This window comes from Antechinus flavipes, chromosome 4 (assembly GCF_016432865.1).
Source record: "Antechinus flavipes isolate AdamAnt ecotype Samford, QLD, Australia chromosome 4, AdamAnt_v2, whole genome shotgun sequence".
In the NCBI taxonomy this organism is placed as follows: Eukaryota; Metazoa; Chordata; class Mammalia; order Dasyuromorphia; family Dasyuridae; genus Antechinus; species Antechinus flavipes.
Window position 1 is genome coordinate 276,933,322 of NC_067401.1, and position 18,346 is coordinate 276,951,667.

An 18,346-nucleotide genomic window follows, 5' to 3' on the forward strand; every position below is an offset into this window, starting at 1 on the left:
AGTTGAATAAATTGGCTGGAGATGCAAATTATCACACTAGAAAATACAACTATTTAATGGGATTCAAAATATACCATCAGAAAACTACTAGAAACTTAAAGAACACTTACAGGGATGGCAAGAATGTTTAATGTTTAATAAGCTAAGTTGAAATTTATAAAACCATCATAAAATCACAGTAAGAAAAAACATGAACATAAATTATAGGAATACTTGGAGTTTTTCACCTCAATCCAAGTATCATTCATTTGCTCTCTTTTTATTTATGTATTGTACTCCCGGGCAAGTTGAGAAACTAATGATCAAATAGATTACACTTACCTCATCTTTGGCATTAAAAAAAATGTGTAAAGGGAAATCATGTAGCCAGGAGTAGTAATCAAGAGACATCCTTCACAAGTTTTTAAAGACTACATACAGTCATCCAATTTCATTCTATTCCATAAAAATAAGTGATAGAAAGTGAATATGAATACCAAGACCCTTATTAAGCCCAAGCGGGAGTTAGACTTTCACTTATATCCTCTGATAGTCTTGGAATACACCCCTCTTTTCCCCTTTTTAAACTGCTTCTAAGTAATAGTAGATTCGATCTAGCTTGTCATCTATTAAAATTCACGAATTGGTCTTAAATAGAACTGCACAGATTCTAGTCAATCTTTAGGGAAGGATTTTTGCTGGAAAAAAAAAAAAGGATTTTTCCATACATAAACAAACAAGACTTATTTCCTACAACACAAGGGTGCTCAGATCAGTTGCATAAGAGATATTGAGAAAGCTGTCTGGCTGGCAGTCTTAAGAGGAGAGCAGCTATCTCAATTTTTCTCACTTAATCTTGGCTTCACGTCAGAAGCTGTGCAGCAGTGCAGTAGAATAGAAGCCTAGCAAAGAGCCCTTTGTACGGTGACTGTTGCTATGTCTCGATATCTCCGCGATTTCCCAGGCTGGATTACCTATTGATTTTTCTCCTCCTTTGCTTCCTCAGGCTTACCCGGCTGGAATTGTGTGTGTGTTTTGGATTTCTCAAGGATTCTCCCCGACTAACATGGATGTCCCACCATTCCTTGCAGTTGAAGGTTGCTCCTTGGCGCAGTGAGTGAAGAACATGCAGGGACTGCTAATGGGTTTGGGCAGCGTAGACTCACTCCTCTCTCTGTGACCATGCCGTGATCGTGTCTGAGGGCCATCAGTCTACGTATTCTCATTCTTACCCTACCGGGGAGCCTGACGCTAAAAGGGGGAAGTAGGTGCCGCGCGTGTGTGCATAGAAACACCATGAAGATTATATCCCCGATTCTAAGTAACCCAGTCTTCAGGTGCACCATTAGACTCCTTCTCTGCTTACTGTGGATTGGATATTCTCAAGGAACCACACATGTATTAAGATTTGGTAAGATTTCCTATCCCTGTTTGTTGTACGTTAGTAAGCTCCGCCGTAGCAGCCCAATGTAAATACGCATGTTTATCTCTAAAAGGGGGATCTCCTCAGTCTGGTAGATGTCTCCTAGTCTCTAGAGACGTACATTGAAACCCGTTAGTTTCGATCTACCTTCCCAACCCCGACTCTAATGTCTTAACCCCAGGAAGCAGGATAACAAGACAATATATGAAGTGTTGGGGCCATGATATTTCAAAAATGATAATTGTGGGGAAAGTGACTGGCAGCTTTGACTGCCTAAGCCCCGTAGGTCTCTGTCTGCAGAGCGATCAGCGCTTGTGTTGATTCCTTGTACTGGGCGCTTATTTTCATCGCGGCGGAAAGCCGAGCTCTGTTAGTGGCTGATTAGTTAAAATTTGGCAACTAGTTGGTAAGTTCCCACTGTCTGTTTCCCCACTTTCCTTGTTAAGAACTTGATGTGTCCTGGGCAGAATCACGTAAGATCATTCGGCTTTGGTTTTTCCTTCTTCAAAATAAAATCTTATTTTCTTTTATTTGGATTTTTAGTCACAGGCTTGTTAACAGGAAGGAATATGATTTAAATAGAAATACTTAAATGCTGAAACTTGAGTTTTTGCAATGAATCAGTGTGAACCGGCCCCTTTTAAGTGAACTGAAAGATGTGTGTGTGTGTGTGTGTGTGTGTGTGTGTGTGTTACTTTTCTTTCCTCCCGCACTTCAACCCACCCCATTCCAATAATATTTAGCTGAGGAGAAATAGTTATAATGCTTGCACCTTAATTTCACATATGGGCCTCAAAAACAATAGAGAGTAAAGATTACAGGGAATCTTTAAGTTTCCCCCATGAAATTAGGTTATCCCCTCAAATTTATATTAAAATCTGAATGTGAAACTTTTTTAGGTGAAATGCTTGGAGAGAGATATTTGCTTAGATGAAATCAAGTGTGATCAATGTGCTACATTTCAGTGAACAAAACTGTTGTAGGAAGGAGTAAAACTGGTCCGGGAAAGTTCCCTAGTGAAGACCTGAGTTTAATATGAGAGGAGGACTAATGTAATCTGACTGTTAGAAAGGGGGGGGGAAGCGCAGAAAGTTACTCAAATAAATTTACGGTGGAAATTGGCTGCATATGTATCTTAAAATTAAAAATATTTATATATGTGAATAATGGATTGGTAAAAGTCTGTACCTTTCCTATTAGACTCAGAGTTGAGAAAAAATGTATTTTATGATGTCCAAAAGCATGAAGTTGAAAAGATTGGTGATTATTTAAAGAGTTATTATTGATCTCTTGTATTGCATTTCTGGCTGTAGTACATATTTTTGCCTTCTTTTAAATATGAAGGTGATGTATAAGGTATTCCTTAGCAACAAGCATCCTTAAGAATATTCATTTCTTTGGACATGAATAAATAGGTCCTATACCACTTCAGGCATGTGTATGCATACGTGCTCGTTGATGGTGTGCTGTAGAACATTGCCCATTAGAACAGGCAGGAGAAGCATTCAAAGTCTTGTATCTTCCAGTTAGTTGTTTGAGTGGTTGCTCTTATTCTGAAAATAAATTGAATAGTGTGTGTGTGCATGTGTGTGTGTGTTCACGCACGCGCACAACTGTGAGCGCGTGTAGAGTGTATTTAGTGAAGAAGACTTGCAGTGTGCAAACTCAGAAGGTTTAATTACTGCTGTTCTGCTCTTGCAGCACGTATTTGCTGAATCATTAGATTGCTACATTCGCTGATCATTTCATATCTTCATATTAAAAAATCTTGGCTTTTGTAACAGAATCATGTAGTGGCTGTCCAAAAAAGCTGACACTTTAAAATAAGATACATTTTTTTTTGTAGACCACACATATTGAATGCACTGGTGAGACTTCATCTCAATTCCTTTACACTTTGATACTGAGAACCAATGGCACAGGATCTAAATTAATTTATTTCCAAAGGGGGATCAAGATATTTTCTCCATATTTCCAATGATGAATTGGATTGTCTATGTTCTTAACTTTTCCCTAGTGTATGTATCAATCTGGCTTTTCTCAATTGTCTATCTTTAACTTGCCAGATTAAAAAAAAAAAAGCTACTTACATTCAAAGAAGAGTTTTGTTCCCTTCTAGGGGAAAATGTGTATTTAGGAATAAAGAGGATTTGCATATTTATAAAGATTCTAGCAAGATTATTTTGAACTTTCCAGTTTTTTTTAATTTTTGAAAAGTAATAATAATTCAACTCTCTATTCTGTTTTCTCTGATAGCCACTAAGGAAATAAATTGGAGTTAGTAGTTAGGGAAGGTAGCTTTTTTAACACCCAAACTTCAACCAATGCCTGGAAGCTGCTGAAAGTCCAGCTGCCTCTGTAAGGCTGCCTGCTTGGATGATAGTGATCCTCCTGCCTAGTCTAAGCCTAGGAGAATGCTGAATTGAGAGATTCTCCCTTTAGTAAGAAGTAGGCAACATGCCAGCCTCCGCTTTTGCTTCTCAGCCAGCAATACTATGGCAACAAGGGAGAGAGCTGAGAGCTGGCAAAATCCTCCAACCCCCTCATTCCTTCGGTGGAAATTAACCATCATGGATTTGGTATTGTCCTTCTTACTGTTCCCACTATTGTGGTGACTCGACACTGAATCCTCCTTTCATCGTCTGCTGCTTCCACTCAATCTTGCCTGTGATGTGTTGAAACCAACAATAACAAAGAGCAGCCACCTGCTTTGAGTGTGTCTGCCACTCGATTAATTCTGTCTCCTCCTTCCTTTCTCCTTGCTTTTCTTCCTACACCCTTTTTCATCGAAGGCACACACACACACACACACACACACACACACACACACACACTTTTCATTAGATAGGGTGAGTATGGAGCCAGGAGGTAGATGGAGTTCATTATCATGAACTCTAAGAGGGTAAAGTAAAACTTCTTACAACAAGCTTTAGGGGGCCAGAATGAAGAATTCCTCACAGATGCCTATCTAACTAATTGTATGTAATAGGAGCTGAAATATTGTCCTACAAGGGTAGGGACATACTTTTCAAGTAGAGACATGGGTCTTGGATATATGGTGACGTCCTCACTGATATTTCAACAAATTTGGGCTACATAGAAATACAGATCCCCAGTGAAGTAGGTCAGCATGCCAGAACATTCTTCTAGAATTCAGAAGAGGCTGAAGTCTCCATCCACTTCATAAATGATATTTTCTCAAAGGCATTTACAAGAAATATAAAACTAATGAGCTAATGCTTAGTATATTTTCTCTCATCTCTCTGTATTCCCTCCTTACTTTGGCTTAAATCAGTAAATTAGTATTTTATTTTATTGTTGAGGGTGTGTGTGTGTGTGTGTGTGTGTGTGTGTGTGTGTGTTTGTATATGTGTGTGTGTATGTGTGTAAGAGAGAGAGGAGAGAAGAGAAGAGAATATAACAGAAGAGAGAAAAAGAATGGATGGCTTTATCTCCTCCTGGGGTAACACACAGAGTAGACCCAAAGACCTAGTGGTGATGGGCATAGCCAGCAAGATCAGCTTGACTGACATTTTAGCCACTTAGGTCTGTGTTTCTGACTCATACAGGTTCTTCAAAGCTAAGGGCTGCTTTTAGATAGAAGGCTGTTAGACTAAATGAAACAGAAGACAGGCTGATGCAAACCATGTGCTCCACTTGCCCTGAAATACTCTAGAGTCTATTGTCGATTACTTGCTTTTATCCTTCCATAGTTGTCACTGGATATTTTAAAATTTTTATTTTGGGAGTCCATGGGCCAACTATTGTGCTTTGGTAAAAACATTAAATTTGGATTAGGGGACCTACATTTCAATCTAAGCTTTGCTACATACTGTGTTATTATCTATAAAATGACCTCTAAGATCCCTTCAGCTTGAGATCTATGATTCAATAAGAGAAACAATTCTTCAGTGCCTTGGCACTCTTAGAATGTTTTGAAATATAGGCTCTCTCACTCTGTCTCTCTCTGTCTGTCTGTCTGTCTCTGTCTCTGTCTCTGTCTCTGTCTCTGTCTCTGTCTCTGTCTCTCTTTTTCTCTCTCTTTCTCCCCCCCCCCTTTCTTAATTCTTGGCTATCATATTCTTTTGCTCTTTCCCTATTTTCTCTTTGAGCTCACTGTGCCAAAGCACTGCCTTCACAAAGATTCACCAAGAGGTTTGGAAAGAACCTCTGATGAAAATAAAGACCTCATTTTCCCTCACAGCTTGAAAACCTTCATGGAGGCTTAGCACATTTTAGAAGGACTAGCTTATATCAATTTATGATTTATTTTAGGTAAAACTATATCTTAAAGAATGGTGGTAGAGTAAGAATACAAATATATCTCCAACAGGTTGTAGGGATATTCTGAGCTCCTTTAGGCAGGAATCTCATCTTTAACTCTCTATCTCCTAACATTGTACTCTGCATATAATAGATTCTCAATAAATGTTTTCTTTAGTTAAATTTGCTTTTAGTTGAACCTGTAAGTGTACTTATGGGTAAAAAAGTCAAACTGTATTTTCACTAGAATACTAACATGGCTTTTCAAAGGTCTTGTTCCCAGCAGGTAAAAAACATTTTAGGCTATTTTCCCTTGAGCTTCAGTTTGTATGAACTTTTTGCTTTATTCAAGTATACAAGTGCAGGAACAATTTCTTGTTGAAGGGCTCTTCTTCCAAATCTAGGAGCAAGCCCTACTTTGGCTTAGTTTACAGACAAATTCTGGTATGATATTAGAATCCTATCTTATTTAAGTTAGCAGACATCATGACAGCAAGGCAGCCTGTCTCTAAGGATATCTGCTTGGGTATAGAAAACAAATACAGATACAGTATTTAGGAATATAATCTCTGAGTCATGAATAGAATGGCTAAGTTCAAAAAATCTTTTTTCTTCCTCTCTTCTCTTCTTCCTCATCTCTTCTCTTCTTTTTGCTCTCTGTTCTTTGTCTCTCTGTTTGTCTCTGTCTTTCTGTTTCTATTTCTGTCTCTCTGTCTCTCTCTCACACACATTCTTTGCAAGGAATTGGACTTCCTTTAAGAAGCAAGGTGGGAGGACCATGTGATGAGTGCAGTGAGGTAAAGAGATAAAGAGACTCCTACAAAGAGGAATGGTGGCTTTTGAAAGACTGATATAACCAGAATACAAATTTAAAATTGAAATTTGTAAAGACAGTGAATGAAATATTTTCAAGAAAAGCTAGCAAAAAAATTCTCAGTGTAAATCCTTACTGAATTTTTTTAAAAAATGTATAATTGACCTGTTGTGATCTCTCTTAATTGAGGTATTGCCTTTAATGAAAACAATTTTGAAGTATATCTTCTTGCTCTCGAAATAACACACTGATCCTTACACAAACACAACCAAAACTGTTTTCTGAACTTCTAAGATTTTATTTCAGAAATAGACAGGGATTCTTATATGAGAAAATATTTCTTCAGTAAGGTTTAGCATTTGAATTTAATTCCAGTAATCACCATAATGTGCTCATTGGCCCAAATCTCAAATGACTCTCTTTCAACATTTACCCAGCACAAGAAAGTTAATTTGAACTGCTTGCATAGACAAAGAAGTCAAATGCCATCCATGATTCTGGTTAAAGACTTGGCTACATGATCCTTTATGGAGTTACTCACCAATAGTAAAGACATTAGGGCTATGAAATGATTTTTAAAAATATGTAAAATGATCATAATAGGTTTTCTTTGGAAATACTATTCTTTTGGAGAAATAGCAGCATTTTGCAATAAGTATTACATGTCTAAATTCTAAGTTTAAATTAATCTTTTAAAAAAATCTGCTTTGCTATTATAACTCTTATTAAATACTTTTTTTCCCTTAGAAGTTCAAGTACCTATTTTTATACATTGAGAAACATCAATTTTCTATCTTCCTACATACAGCTTACTTAAGGCATTTATATATTGTTCATGTGCTATATGAGGATTCCAGAAGTATTCTTTTCTGAGTTTTTGAAGCAATTTCAAGTATTCAAAAATGGAAATGTTGGATGATTTTTGAGTTCCAAAGGCATGCCTTACCTTCCTTCAATTTGTATCCCATTTCTCTGAATTGTGGGAGAGCTCAGAATGGATTTTAAATCCTAAATCTCTGGATAAAGGGGAAGGTCAAAATCCCCAGAAAGAGAAAGGAGGTGATACTCATTGATATTGACTGGTCTAGATTAAACACCGAAGAAGAAGATTTCAATTTGATAACGTCATAGTCCTTCCTGTTTTTCTTTGCTGCTTCTGCTGACAATTTTGTAAGGTAATTAAATTGGCTGATTGAAGTCACAGTGGTCATGGGGCGATAAAGACCATTTGGATTTAATGGAATTTTAAAACAACAGTGCACTGCACACAACTCTTACAGAACAAGAATTTTAATGGCCCATTCAGGGTGCTGACTAAATAGAAAGTCCTTAACAAGTTTAATTGAAAGGGCAAACCAGATTAGCACTCTATAGTCTTTATGACTGAAGATTGGGGAATTAAAATTATCCCTTTAAAAGACTCATTATTGCATTATCAAGATTTAATGTAGGTTAAGTAAGCTTTCTTCATTCTTTCATAATGTACTGTAGACCTAGGTTTAGGACCAAGTTGCTCTGAGGAATTATGTGTAGCCAGCTGTCTTAATGAATGGAATGATAGGTAGATCTTGTTTTTCCCAAGTCCCACCTCTACAGAAGGAGGGCATTTGATTTCCTTTAAAACTGATGGACATTTTATGGAAGATATTGGGGTAAGCATTGCTAATGAATACCTTCTTTTCTGATTTTGGAAATAACTGATTTTCTTTTCATCTTAACATTTAGACATTCATTTTTTTTTTAAGAAAGAAAAGAAAAAGGTGCAGAGTAGATAATGTCAGACTTTGACAACTGTTTTGTTTTTTGCTGTTTTAATTTCTTTATAGGTAACTAATTTATTTTGTGAGATCTATTAGCCTCACCCTCCCATTTACTTCTCCCCCAAACTAATATGAAATTTACAAGTTCATATTTCAATAAATTTAGTTATGTAGTTATTTCATATATTTTATATAATCATATATAACTTGTCAGATATAAAATTTAACATCATTTATTTTTGAATTCACTAATAATCAAATTGATTATTATTAGTTCTAGAAACTAATAGTGAATGAATTGTTGACTTGGGTAGGGAGGTGGAAATTATGTAAAAACTCTCTAAGACTTGTAAAGTAAAGGTCATAATATGTAATAAGAAAAGGGCACTTGCCTCTGAGTCAACAATTTTAAGAAGAAACTGTTAATTTAAGTTACATATTCCCTAACTGTAGCATATTATTCTCTGTCTCCAGTCACCTTTTTCAGAACTCTCATTTTCTATTCTTCTTGTCTAGGAGCATTCATGTGGACCCTCCTAATAGTCTGGCATTTGGATCCCATTGGAGTATATCTTCCAGTCCTACTCTCTAAAGTCATTGTTTCTCCCTCCACCTAACAATTACAATGAATGACCTTAAAATTTAGTTGTACCTCAAGGCAGAGAATTCATTTTTTAGTTAATAATTAGGTAATTGTTAGCTAGTCTAACAAACTAATCCATTATACATATAGTAATGGAAGAAAATTGGAGGGACTCAAAAGACCCTTCCTACTCTTTTAATTAATGAATGGGCATTTTAAGAATAACTTTTTAGAGAAAAAAATAGCAAAGTTTGTTTCAATTCATTAATTCTGGTCTACTAAATATTTATTAGGCACTCATTATGTGTAAAGCATTTTTGCCTAATCTAAAAGAATAACTATTCTGGTAGAAATATCTTATCAGGTTGAACAGGCTAGTGATCCCTTAATAGACTTGCAAGGAAGATATATTTGTATGCTGGGACTTTAGCTGGAAGCAGCCATCCAGTATTCTGAAAATCAGTTCTGTAAAGAAGAACAATTTATTTTCCCTTTACACCATAGATTCAATCCATTATTTGTTGTCCATTGTTCTTATTGGAAGTTAAATATTAAATCAAAGCATTATTTTCTACACTGAAGAGAAGATGCGAATGTAATTCATAGAATCACAAAATAAAGAGCAGAGGAGAGGCCTCAGAAATCATTTATACCAATCTTAATTTTTAAAGATAGAGAAACTGAAGTCTAGGCATGTTAAGTGTCTCATTTTATTTACAAGATAGTCACAAAATTAAGATTAATTTCCAGGACTTTTGAATATGAGTATTGCATTCTACCTCTCCAATCTGCCTCTCCAATCAATTATTCACAATAATGCCAAATAAAGTTTTAGTGTACAAAATGTCCCCATAATACTAGTTTCCTATACAACAAAGTATAAATTCCTTATTTTTCTCTCTTCATCCAAACACTAAATGACTATTTCTATCTAATAATGCAAATCCCTCTTTTGTTAACTTTGTTTTAGGAAAACTAGAATATTCACCATTTCTTCTCTCTTTACCCTTTCCTGCCCTTTTTCCTTTGTTCAAGATATCTCTCATGACTAGAGAGGATTTGTCTTCAATAAATCTCTAATTTTTAAAATTTACCCTTCTTTCAAACGTTTACTAAAATTCCATCTCTCCTACTTTTCTGTGCTCTCCCTACCACTAATTTTCAGATGTGAAATTATATTTAGCATTTTCTATTCATTAATTTTGCTTCATTTTATTTCTCTTGGGTTAGCGGTTTGCATACTAAATTCATATTGTGTTCATATAGCAAAGTATAGTATTCTTGATTAAAATTTAGTAAAATTGTAAAGGAGGAAAGACCAGAATTTTTATAGGATTAAAATAATCTTTGATTTAAATGTTTTAAAATTTATAGGTACTGAGTTTTTCTATTCCAAATATCTTTTAAAGTATAAGGCCTACATATTTTCTATGAGATATTATATCGGCAACATGTGTGAAATTCAGGCTTCCAGTTATTTCAGTACTGAACCTTCTAGAAGATCCTTACTTGATGTCTTTTTATTCATTCTCAAACTTGCTTCCAACTGCTCCTTTGGATCTGTTCACCACAATGTTCTACATTCAGTATCTCTGGAATTTGACTCCAGTTTTAGATGATCCTATCAGTGTTAGCTCCTCTCAGATCATAAGTTTTTTTTTTTTTTTATCACAAACTTACTTTATTACTAGTTCTTAAATAAATATTGCCCTATAGAAAATAATTATGCATCAGAAATTGCAATCTTATTTGCAAGTAGGACCTCAATGGAAAACTTAGTTCCAAACTATCTAGCTCCAAATTCCTAGGGCAAGACTAAAAGGAAAAGTACAAATTCCTTGGAATTGTAGCTTTATAATTCAAATTATTGTCATAATTATCATGTGATGTCCTAAGGTAATTTGGTTTTAACAGGTAAGCATAAAGCTTCTGTGAATTCTTCTTTTTCAGCATGAATATTTGCCCACCTTCACAAATGATAAACTATGGTCCTGGAACAATTTAAATTGGGAGAGTTAGGAAATATCTTCTAAATATATTATGAATGAATCTGGTGATTCAAGGCAATTCCAATAGACTTGAAAAAGCCATCTATATTTCGAGAAAGAACTATGAAGATTGAATGTGGATTGAAGCATAGTGTTTTCACCCTTGTTTGTTTGTTTTTTCCTCTCTCCTGTTTTTTTCCCTTTTAGTGTCTTTTTTTTTGCACAACGTGACAAATATGGAAATATGTTTAAAAGAAGTGCACATATTTAACCTATATCAGATTGCTTGCTGTGTTGGGAAGAGGATAGATAAGGGAAAGAGGGAGAAAAATTTGGAACTCAGAATCTTACAAAAATGAATGTTCCAAACTATCTTTAAGTATATTTGGAAAAATAAAATATAATTGAAATCAAAGATATTATGAATGAAGCAGAGAACTTTTAAAATCTTTACATATGAAAACACTTAAATTACTTTGAGCTAAGAGGCAAAAAAGAACCTTGCAGGGTGAGTATTGACTTAGAAAATCACAAATTAACATTATCTATGTTGTATTTTATATTTATATCTGTTGTATTTTTGTTTTGTTAAACATCTACCAATTACATTTTGATCTGATTCATTTGGTAGCATTTGGTAATTTTGTAGGCCTCAAGTCTGATATTCTCAATAGGCAAACATCATTACTGGAAATTCATTTATTTATATGTAATTTGCAAAATGTATATTGACATTTAATTTTTTTTTGATCATTGATGATAATACCAATCATAACCACCAACTGTGTGCTTGAGTTTGGCTTAACAAATAAAAAAAGTTTTCTTTGAATAGTCAACAACAATTTTAAACCATGTGAAGCCCTTGATATATGTCTGTAGATAATATTGGCAAAGAGTTTTTACATAAACTAAGGATTTGCTCAGAATCTGCTCAAAACTCCCATTTTTGATTGCTGCACACAAGGCTATAGGATCTAGTGTTGTGTTGTTTCTCTTTTCCTTCCCCTTTTCCTATCTCACCACAATGCCTCAGAGTGGGGAAAACATACTATTCTACAATGGAGAGTGTGATGATCGCTTACTTAAAATCAGCCAGAGTCAGGAATTCAGGTTAGGGGAAAATTGTTGATCTTTATTCTTAATAGAGTTGAAGAAGGATCCAAGGTGAAGGGGAATCGGAGGTGAAGGGGGATCGGAGGTGAAAGGGGGTCGTGATAGCAATGTGAGCAGCTCTGTCAAGAAGCCAGCCAGCAGTCTCTCTTTCGGCTTCCCTCTTCGTCCCCCTGCCTCCACCCACCAAAATCATCATTTCCTATACAACACATTAGGGCTTACCCAAAGAATGGGTGGGGACCATTCTTTCTCCAAGCATATATATTAATAGAGTATGGTCGAATTATTATTTAGTCTCAAGTGCTTGGGACCTCAGTGCATCAACTCAAGCCTCAGCCCATTACATTAAAGCAATAAGAAATTTTAGAGATTATTTAATGCAAATGCTTCATTTTACAGATGAAATTGATGCCTTGAGAAAGGAAGTCACTTGTTCAAGGTTACACCTCAATTAAGTTTCAGGTCCAAGATTCCAAAACAAATGCTCTGACTCTAAAAAACCAACCTTTTTATATTATTTTGCCTTCTTGCTTAAGAGTATTTAAAGTAATTTAAAAGTTAATTTGCCCAGATTGGGAGAGAGAGAAATTCAGTCTCCATGTCAAACTTTCTAGAAAGGGAATCTTAACTTTATAAAGTTGTCCAATAAATAGAACTTGTTTGGAAACCTCATATTTCTTTCTAAAGTCCCTTGTCTGTAAGGGATTCTCAGATAGTATTTGCACTGAGAAGGTGCCTATTAAATTACAGCAGGGGGTCTTTTTTCCTGGACAGAAGCCAGTCGTTTTTGAGCTTCACTTGTCCCTTCTTAATTGAGAATGAACTGCTGTAAAAATGCCCACAGACACCTCAAGTGTTAATTGCCCCAATGATGTGAGGAGCAAATCACTTCTTATCCTCTCCTATAGCACTTGGAGTTCAATGCCACACTTCTTCCTCAGTGTTTTGGCCCTTTTTGTCAGGAAATATTGTAAATAGAGCCATTTTTTCTGTTCTTGCTTTAGCCACAGAGTCTGAGTGATTCTAATCAAGTTATTCTTAGGGATTTCCCTACCTCAATCTGTAAAGAGGATTTGAACCTCGTTTAGAGGGAAACAAATAAAGAGATCACTGAAAAAAGTTGTATTTTATAGTAGATTCATCATGGGAGAGTTAAAAGACTATTTTATTACTTTTTAGTAGGATGACTTTAGACAAGTAATTTACTCATCGTAATCTGTAAAATGAGGATAATGATGTTTGAATGCAATATCAGAAGCTTATCATAAGAGTTAAATAATATATTTAGCATACTTTAAAAATTCTATGTTATTTAAATATCAACTATACTATCCTGTTCTGTTTGAAGATTGTTCATATAGTTGTGTGGAATTTGATTCTTCACTTCTCCCCAGAAGTAGTACCATTAGGCACTTTGTGACACAGTATGAAGTCTTTCACACCACTAGGTTGCCCTTTGGTATATTATTCTTCCAGGACATGAAACAGGACTCTTGTGTTACATAGAAGGAGATGAAATTGCTCCAAGTCCTCGCCTCATAGGCAGTAACTTCTGAGGGGCTTACTCAATCTTTTATAATAGAAATAATAGATTATGGCTCCTCTTATAGCCTTTCTAGGCTACAGCTTTTGAACATAGAAAGCACCTTATTTCCTTGTTCCTATGATGGATTGAAAACATTAGTGTTTATGAGAGGTAGTGAGGTGGGCAGGCAGGGGAATGGAGACTGAAATGCCGAATGCAGTATTTTCCAGTGGCAAAAGATCCACATTAGGAAACAATACTCCCTGCATTTTGACTCCTTTGTCAAATTCCAGGTACATTACTTGTAATTCTTATTTACTCCTGATGCTTTATTATTTTCTATAGGGAAATTGAATTTTTTAGAAAATTAAATTGAACTTCAAAAGCATTTCCACATATCAATTAATACTCTAATGAACTAGTCCTTATGGTTTAGTAGGAGTTGTGTTTTCCTATATTAGGAACATGTGTTTCTTTAAAGCTAAATGTGCATTCATATAAACAAACAACATATATTTAATTTACACAAACTACATGCATTTAATTATTTTTTAAAATGATTTCTCAATACTCAAAAGATCTAATAGATCTGTGATTTCCTTGATGTGGACATTTTTTCTAGTGATGTAAATTTTAGCTCATTCATATCCATGAATCCTTTGTAGTTCATGTCCATGTCATTGCATTTCCATGAAAATTTTTCCAAGATAGGACCCTTTTTCTAGTTCTCTTGACCTTTGAAGATACAAGTAACATATATAAGTTGTCCATTGTTTATTCATTAAACATCCCATGCCTGTTCCTTCATACATTTCTTAGATAATATAAATATTGTGAGTATATTTATAAATTGATTTAAAAAATAGGATCCTTTAAGATTGCATAAAATCCCTACAAAATATTATTTGTGACACTTCAAGGCAGACAAGTATGCCAAAACTGATTCCAATTTGTAGCGAATTTGAGGAATTGTATGCACTTCAATTTCTTCCCTTCCAACCCTCTCTCTTTTAGTCCACCAGAACTAACCAAAATATCAACAGAGTTTAGGAATATGCCATAGTCCTAAATTTCCATAAAGAAAGGAGGCAGACAAGCTATGCCTTATCTCCCCTTTGAGGGCCAACTTTGATCATAGTAATTACATAACTTTTAATTTTGTCTTATTTTGTGTTTTATTCATTGACAATTTTGTACTCATTGTGTATATTGTTTTTCTTCTCTGTCTAGATCAATTTGCATCAATTCATATAAATTTTTCAAAGCTTCTGGCAGTCTTATGAAGTCTATGAATCCTTTCTCAGAATAATATTTTAAATGCATAAAACAAATTGCACAGCACAGGATCTTGAATGCAATATCACTATATTTGAATTTATATATACATATATTTAACATGTGGATTTACATATTTGTGTGTTGTATACATAATGCACACACACACACACACACACACACACACACATATATATATATATAATGTGTATTGTGTATATGTATATATACACACAAGTTCATAGATCCCAGGTGGATAATATTCTTTTTCAGTAGGAGTTCTTTCTGTATGAAGGTACAATGTTAATAAGAAATTAAGGGTTGACATAAGGTTTGATGTAATGTGACTTTCCACATCAATTTCATGAAAATCTTTACTCTAAATCACCTTTATGTAGGTCCCATTAATTTTTAAAAAGTGAAAAAGAGTTCACTACCTACAAAATTGTCTTTTATGAACTGTTTTTTTTTTTTTTTTTGGTAATGGAAAGATCTTGAATACACTATAGATTTTAAGTGAGAATGAAAGAGAGCATGATTAAAATGGAAAGAAATACTGGATCTGAATTTGAGTATTCAGTATACTGAATTTGAGTATAATGATTTGAGTATTATATTGCCACATAATAGATATGTGAACTTGAATGAGGCAGTTATCATTTTTGAACCTTACCTACTTGTTTAAGGAGAATGTTACCCAGTGAAGATGCTTCCATTCTATGCTTCCATAGATTTCTGACTTTCTCTTTTCAGTAGCTGGTATTCCCATCAATGGTACAGGTTGTAGTGCAACAGTCCCTTCCCATTCTGTGCCACTATTGCTCCTATCATTCCATAAACCTTCCAGAGTAGGGTTGGAGGATAAATTCACTCATACCCTGGGGAGCACTCCTCTTGGCAGCCTTCTCTCAATAGAGATATATTCCTAAGATATACTGAATATCTGAAGTTAAATTTCTTTAATATAATCTTTTTCATTAAATTTGTGACCAACAGTAACCATCCTTCAATTCAATTCAATTCAATTCAATCCAACAAGACTTATGAAAACCTACCACATATCAAGTAACAGATGTTCTAAATGCTTGGGATGCAAAAACAAAAATCAAAACAGGCATTTATCTCATAAAGCCATGTGACAGTGGATAGAGAATTGGCTTGAAAAGTGGAAAGAACTGGATTCAAGTCCTGTTTCTCATAAAAGATGTATGATCATGCACTAGTCAGATAATTTCAAAGTGCTCCCAGGAAATTGTCTAAGTTGTAGAAAGATTGCTGAACTGTGTGGGTGGAGGTTTTCCCTCAAACCAATGGAATCATCAGTTGGGCCTCAAGTAGTGAAGCCACCTGTAACTTTATTGCTCTTTAGTAGGAGATTCCAGGTCCATGCAGGAGTATAAGAATCAGAACCAGTTCTAGATTTGTTGCTGGACTAATTGGGAAGGTTTGGTCTAGTTTTCTTCCTGTACTGGTACTGTGCTTAGAATTGTCATTTGAGAATTCTGCAGTTTTTGTTAGTTTCTAAAATGGAAGGCTAGTACATACAATGTTTCCCTTCCTCTGCTCCCAGATTAATATTTGTTGCTTAGGGAATAAGCTAAGAGTATTACTTTCTTTTATAACCATGCTTTCCACCTCAAACCAACCTTTGACTTTTTAAGTGTTGATAATGCTGAATAAATTCCTTCAAATAGACCAATATGATTCACTTGTGTCAGAAAGTTTGCAACTAAAAGACAAATAAACACCTGCTTTATTATCTCTCTCTCCCCTCTCCCAACTACCTCTCTAAGCAAACTGAGGAGATCTGAATAGGACTGTAACCAGAGTTTGCTTCTTTCAATTGGTAGCAATTTATGAAACAAGTTGACAGAAAAATTTAATGATGGAAATAAACCTTGAAGTTATTGTACTAGGAAAGGTGCTCAGGAGAATGCTCTGTGGCAATTTGGCTTTTAAGTACCGATGGCACTTTTTATTACATTGAAAAGGTTGCTCCTATTGCTTAATATGAATTAAACTCCCCAATGTAATGCACAGCTTGTTTTATTGGAAATAATTCACATACCAAAACAGCAACTTTTGTATAGTCTAGAAAGCCAAGCCAAACATGAGCCTTGCATAGGGAAGAGAAATCCCACTTCAGAGAATTTAGAAGAATGCTTCTCATAATCTGAGCATCTTTTTCATTCCAAATTAATAAAACAATTATTTCCCTTGTTTTTTTTTCTGAAGGGGAAGAAAATCTAAAAAAGTTATTAGATAAAATGCAAGTTGCCCTCAGCCTTGCATTATTTACCTGAAGTTAGAATTTGTGTTGTTCTTACCTGAAAGACAATCTTGTTTTTCTCCCCAGTCTTTCACAAATTCCCAGAGTAAGTTCAAATATTACATGAATAATTCATCCTACTCACTACACATTACAGCACTTAACCAAAGCAACTATCAGAGCTTTCCTCTTCAGGGAAGCTAATTTGTGGCATTATTACTGTTCTGATTTTGGTATGTTTAGGGGGTTGGTGACCTAGCTGAAGATGTCCTCCTTTCTCTTTTTATGGTGCTTTTAGAAAAACCCTTCTAGCTTATCATATGGTCATAGAGGGAAATATTTCTGTACTTTCATATTTCCTTTTTCCACTGAGATTTATATTTTTAAAATAACACTTTTGAATATTAACTCCGCCTTTGCTTTCCAGAAAAAGACTCGTGAATGTTCACTTTCCTGTTGGAAATCAAAGAAAAAAGACTTTGAGGTCAAAAATGTTTCCAAGTGAATTATTGAATCTTGAAATATGTTCTAAAAAACTAATGATGTGAATGTATTCAATACTAATGAATTATGTAGAATAGGAATCCCCTACACCTGTTTATAGAATTCTCTTTATGGGTGAGATATGTCTTGGTCTTGGTGTTTCTTAAGATACATATAAGCCATGGAACTTCATGTTGTCATTAGACATCACTTCTCCTTCAGTTCTAATTCATTATAGTAAAAAGACTCCAAGGTATCTAGGTTGCACAGTGGTTAGAGTGCTAGACCTGGAGACAAGAAAACTTACCTTGCTGAGTTCAAATTTGGTCTCCCAAACTTAATAGCTGTATGATACTGGGCAATTTAACCATTGAAACCATTTCTAGTTATATGAAAAGGTGCCCTAATCCCTATTATTCAGAGAAATGCAAATTAAAACAACTCTGAGAGGTACTACAACTCATCTCTCAGATTGGCTAAGATGACAGGAAAAAAATGATGAATGTTTTAGGGGATATGGGAAAATTGGGACATTACTATATTGTTGGTGGAGTTGTGAACTGATCCAATCATTCTGGAGAGCGATTTGGAATTATATACAAAGGGTATTAAACTGTGCATACCCTTTGATCATGTAGTGTTTCTACTAGGCTTATAATCCAAAGAGATCATAAAGTAAGAAAAGAGATCCACATGTGTAAAATGTTTGTGGCAGCCCTTTTTGTAGTGTCAAAGAACTGGAAACTGAGTAGATGCTCATCAGTTGGAGAATGGCTGGATAAGTTATGGTATATGAATATTATAGAATATTATTGTTCTATAAAAATGATTAGCAGCATGATTTCAGAAAGGCCTGGAGAGATTTACATAA

The 18,346-nt window shown here is 34.9% G+C and overlaps 1 protein-coding gene across 2 annotated transcripts in view; it reads left to right on the plus strand.

Annotated features, from left to right (window-relative positions):
- GRIK2 (glutamate ionotropic receptor kainate type subunit 2) overlaps positions 1-18,346 on the plus strand; it is an 822,997-nt gene that overhangs the window by 4,691 nt on the left and 799,960 nt on the right. The window contains exon 2 of one of the 2 annotated variants that reach the window (XM_051997449.1): positions 986-1,390. In XM_051997449.1, the coding sequence (XP_051853409.1) occupies positions 1,276-1,390 (115 nt within the window). In that variant the 5' untranslated portion in view covers positions 986-1,275. Of the gene's footprint in view, positions 1-801; positions 1,391-18,346 lie in introns of those variants that run through there. The other variant, XM_051997450.1, reaches the window with a different exon arrangement.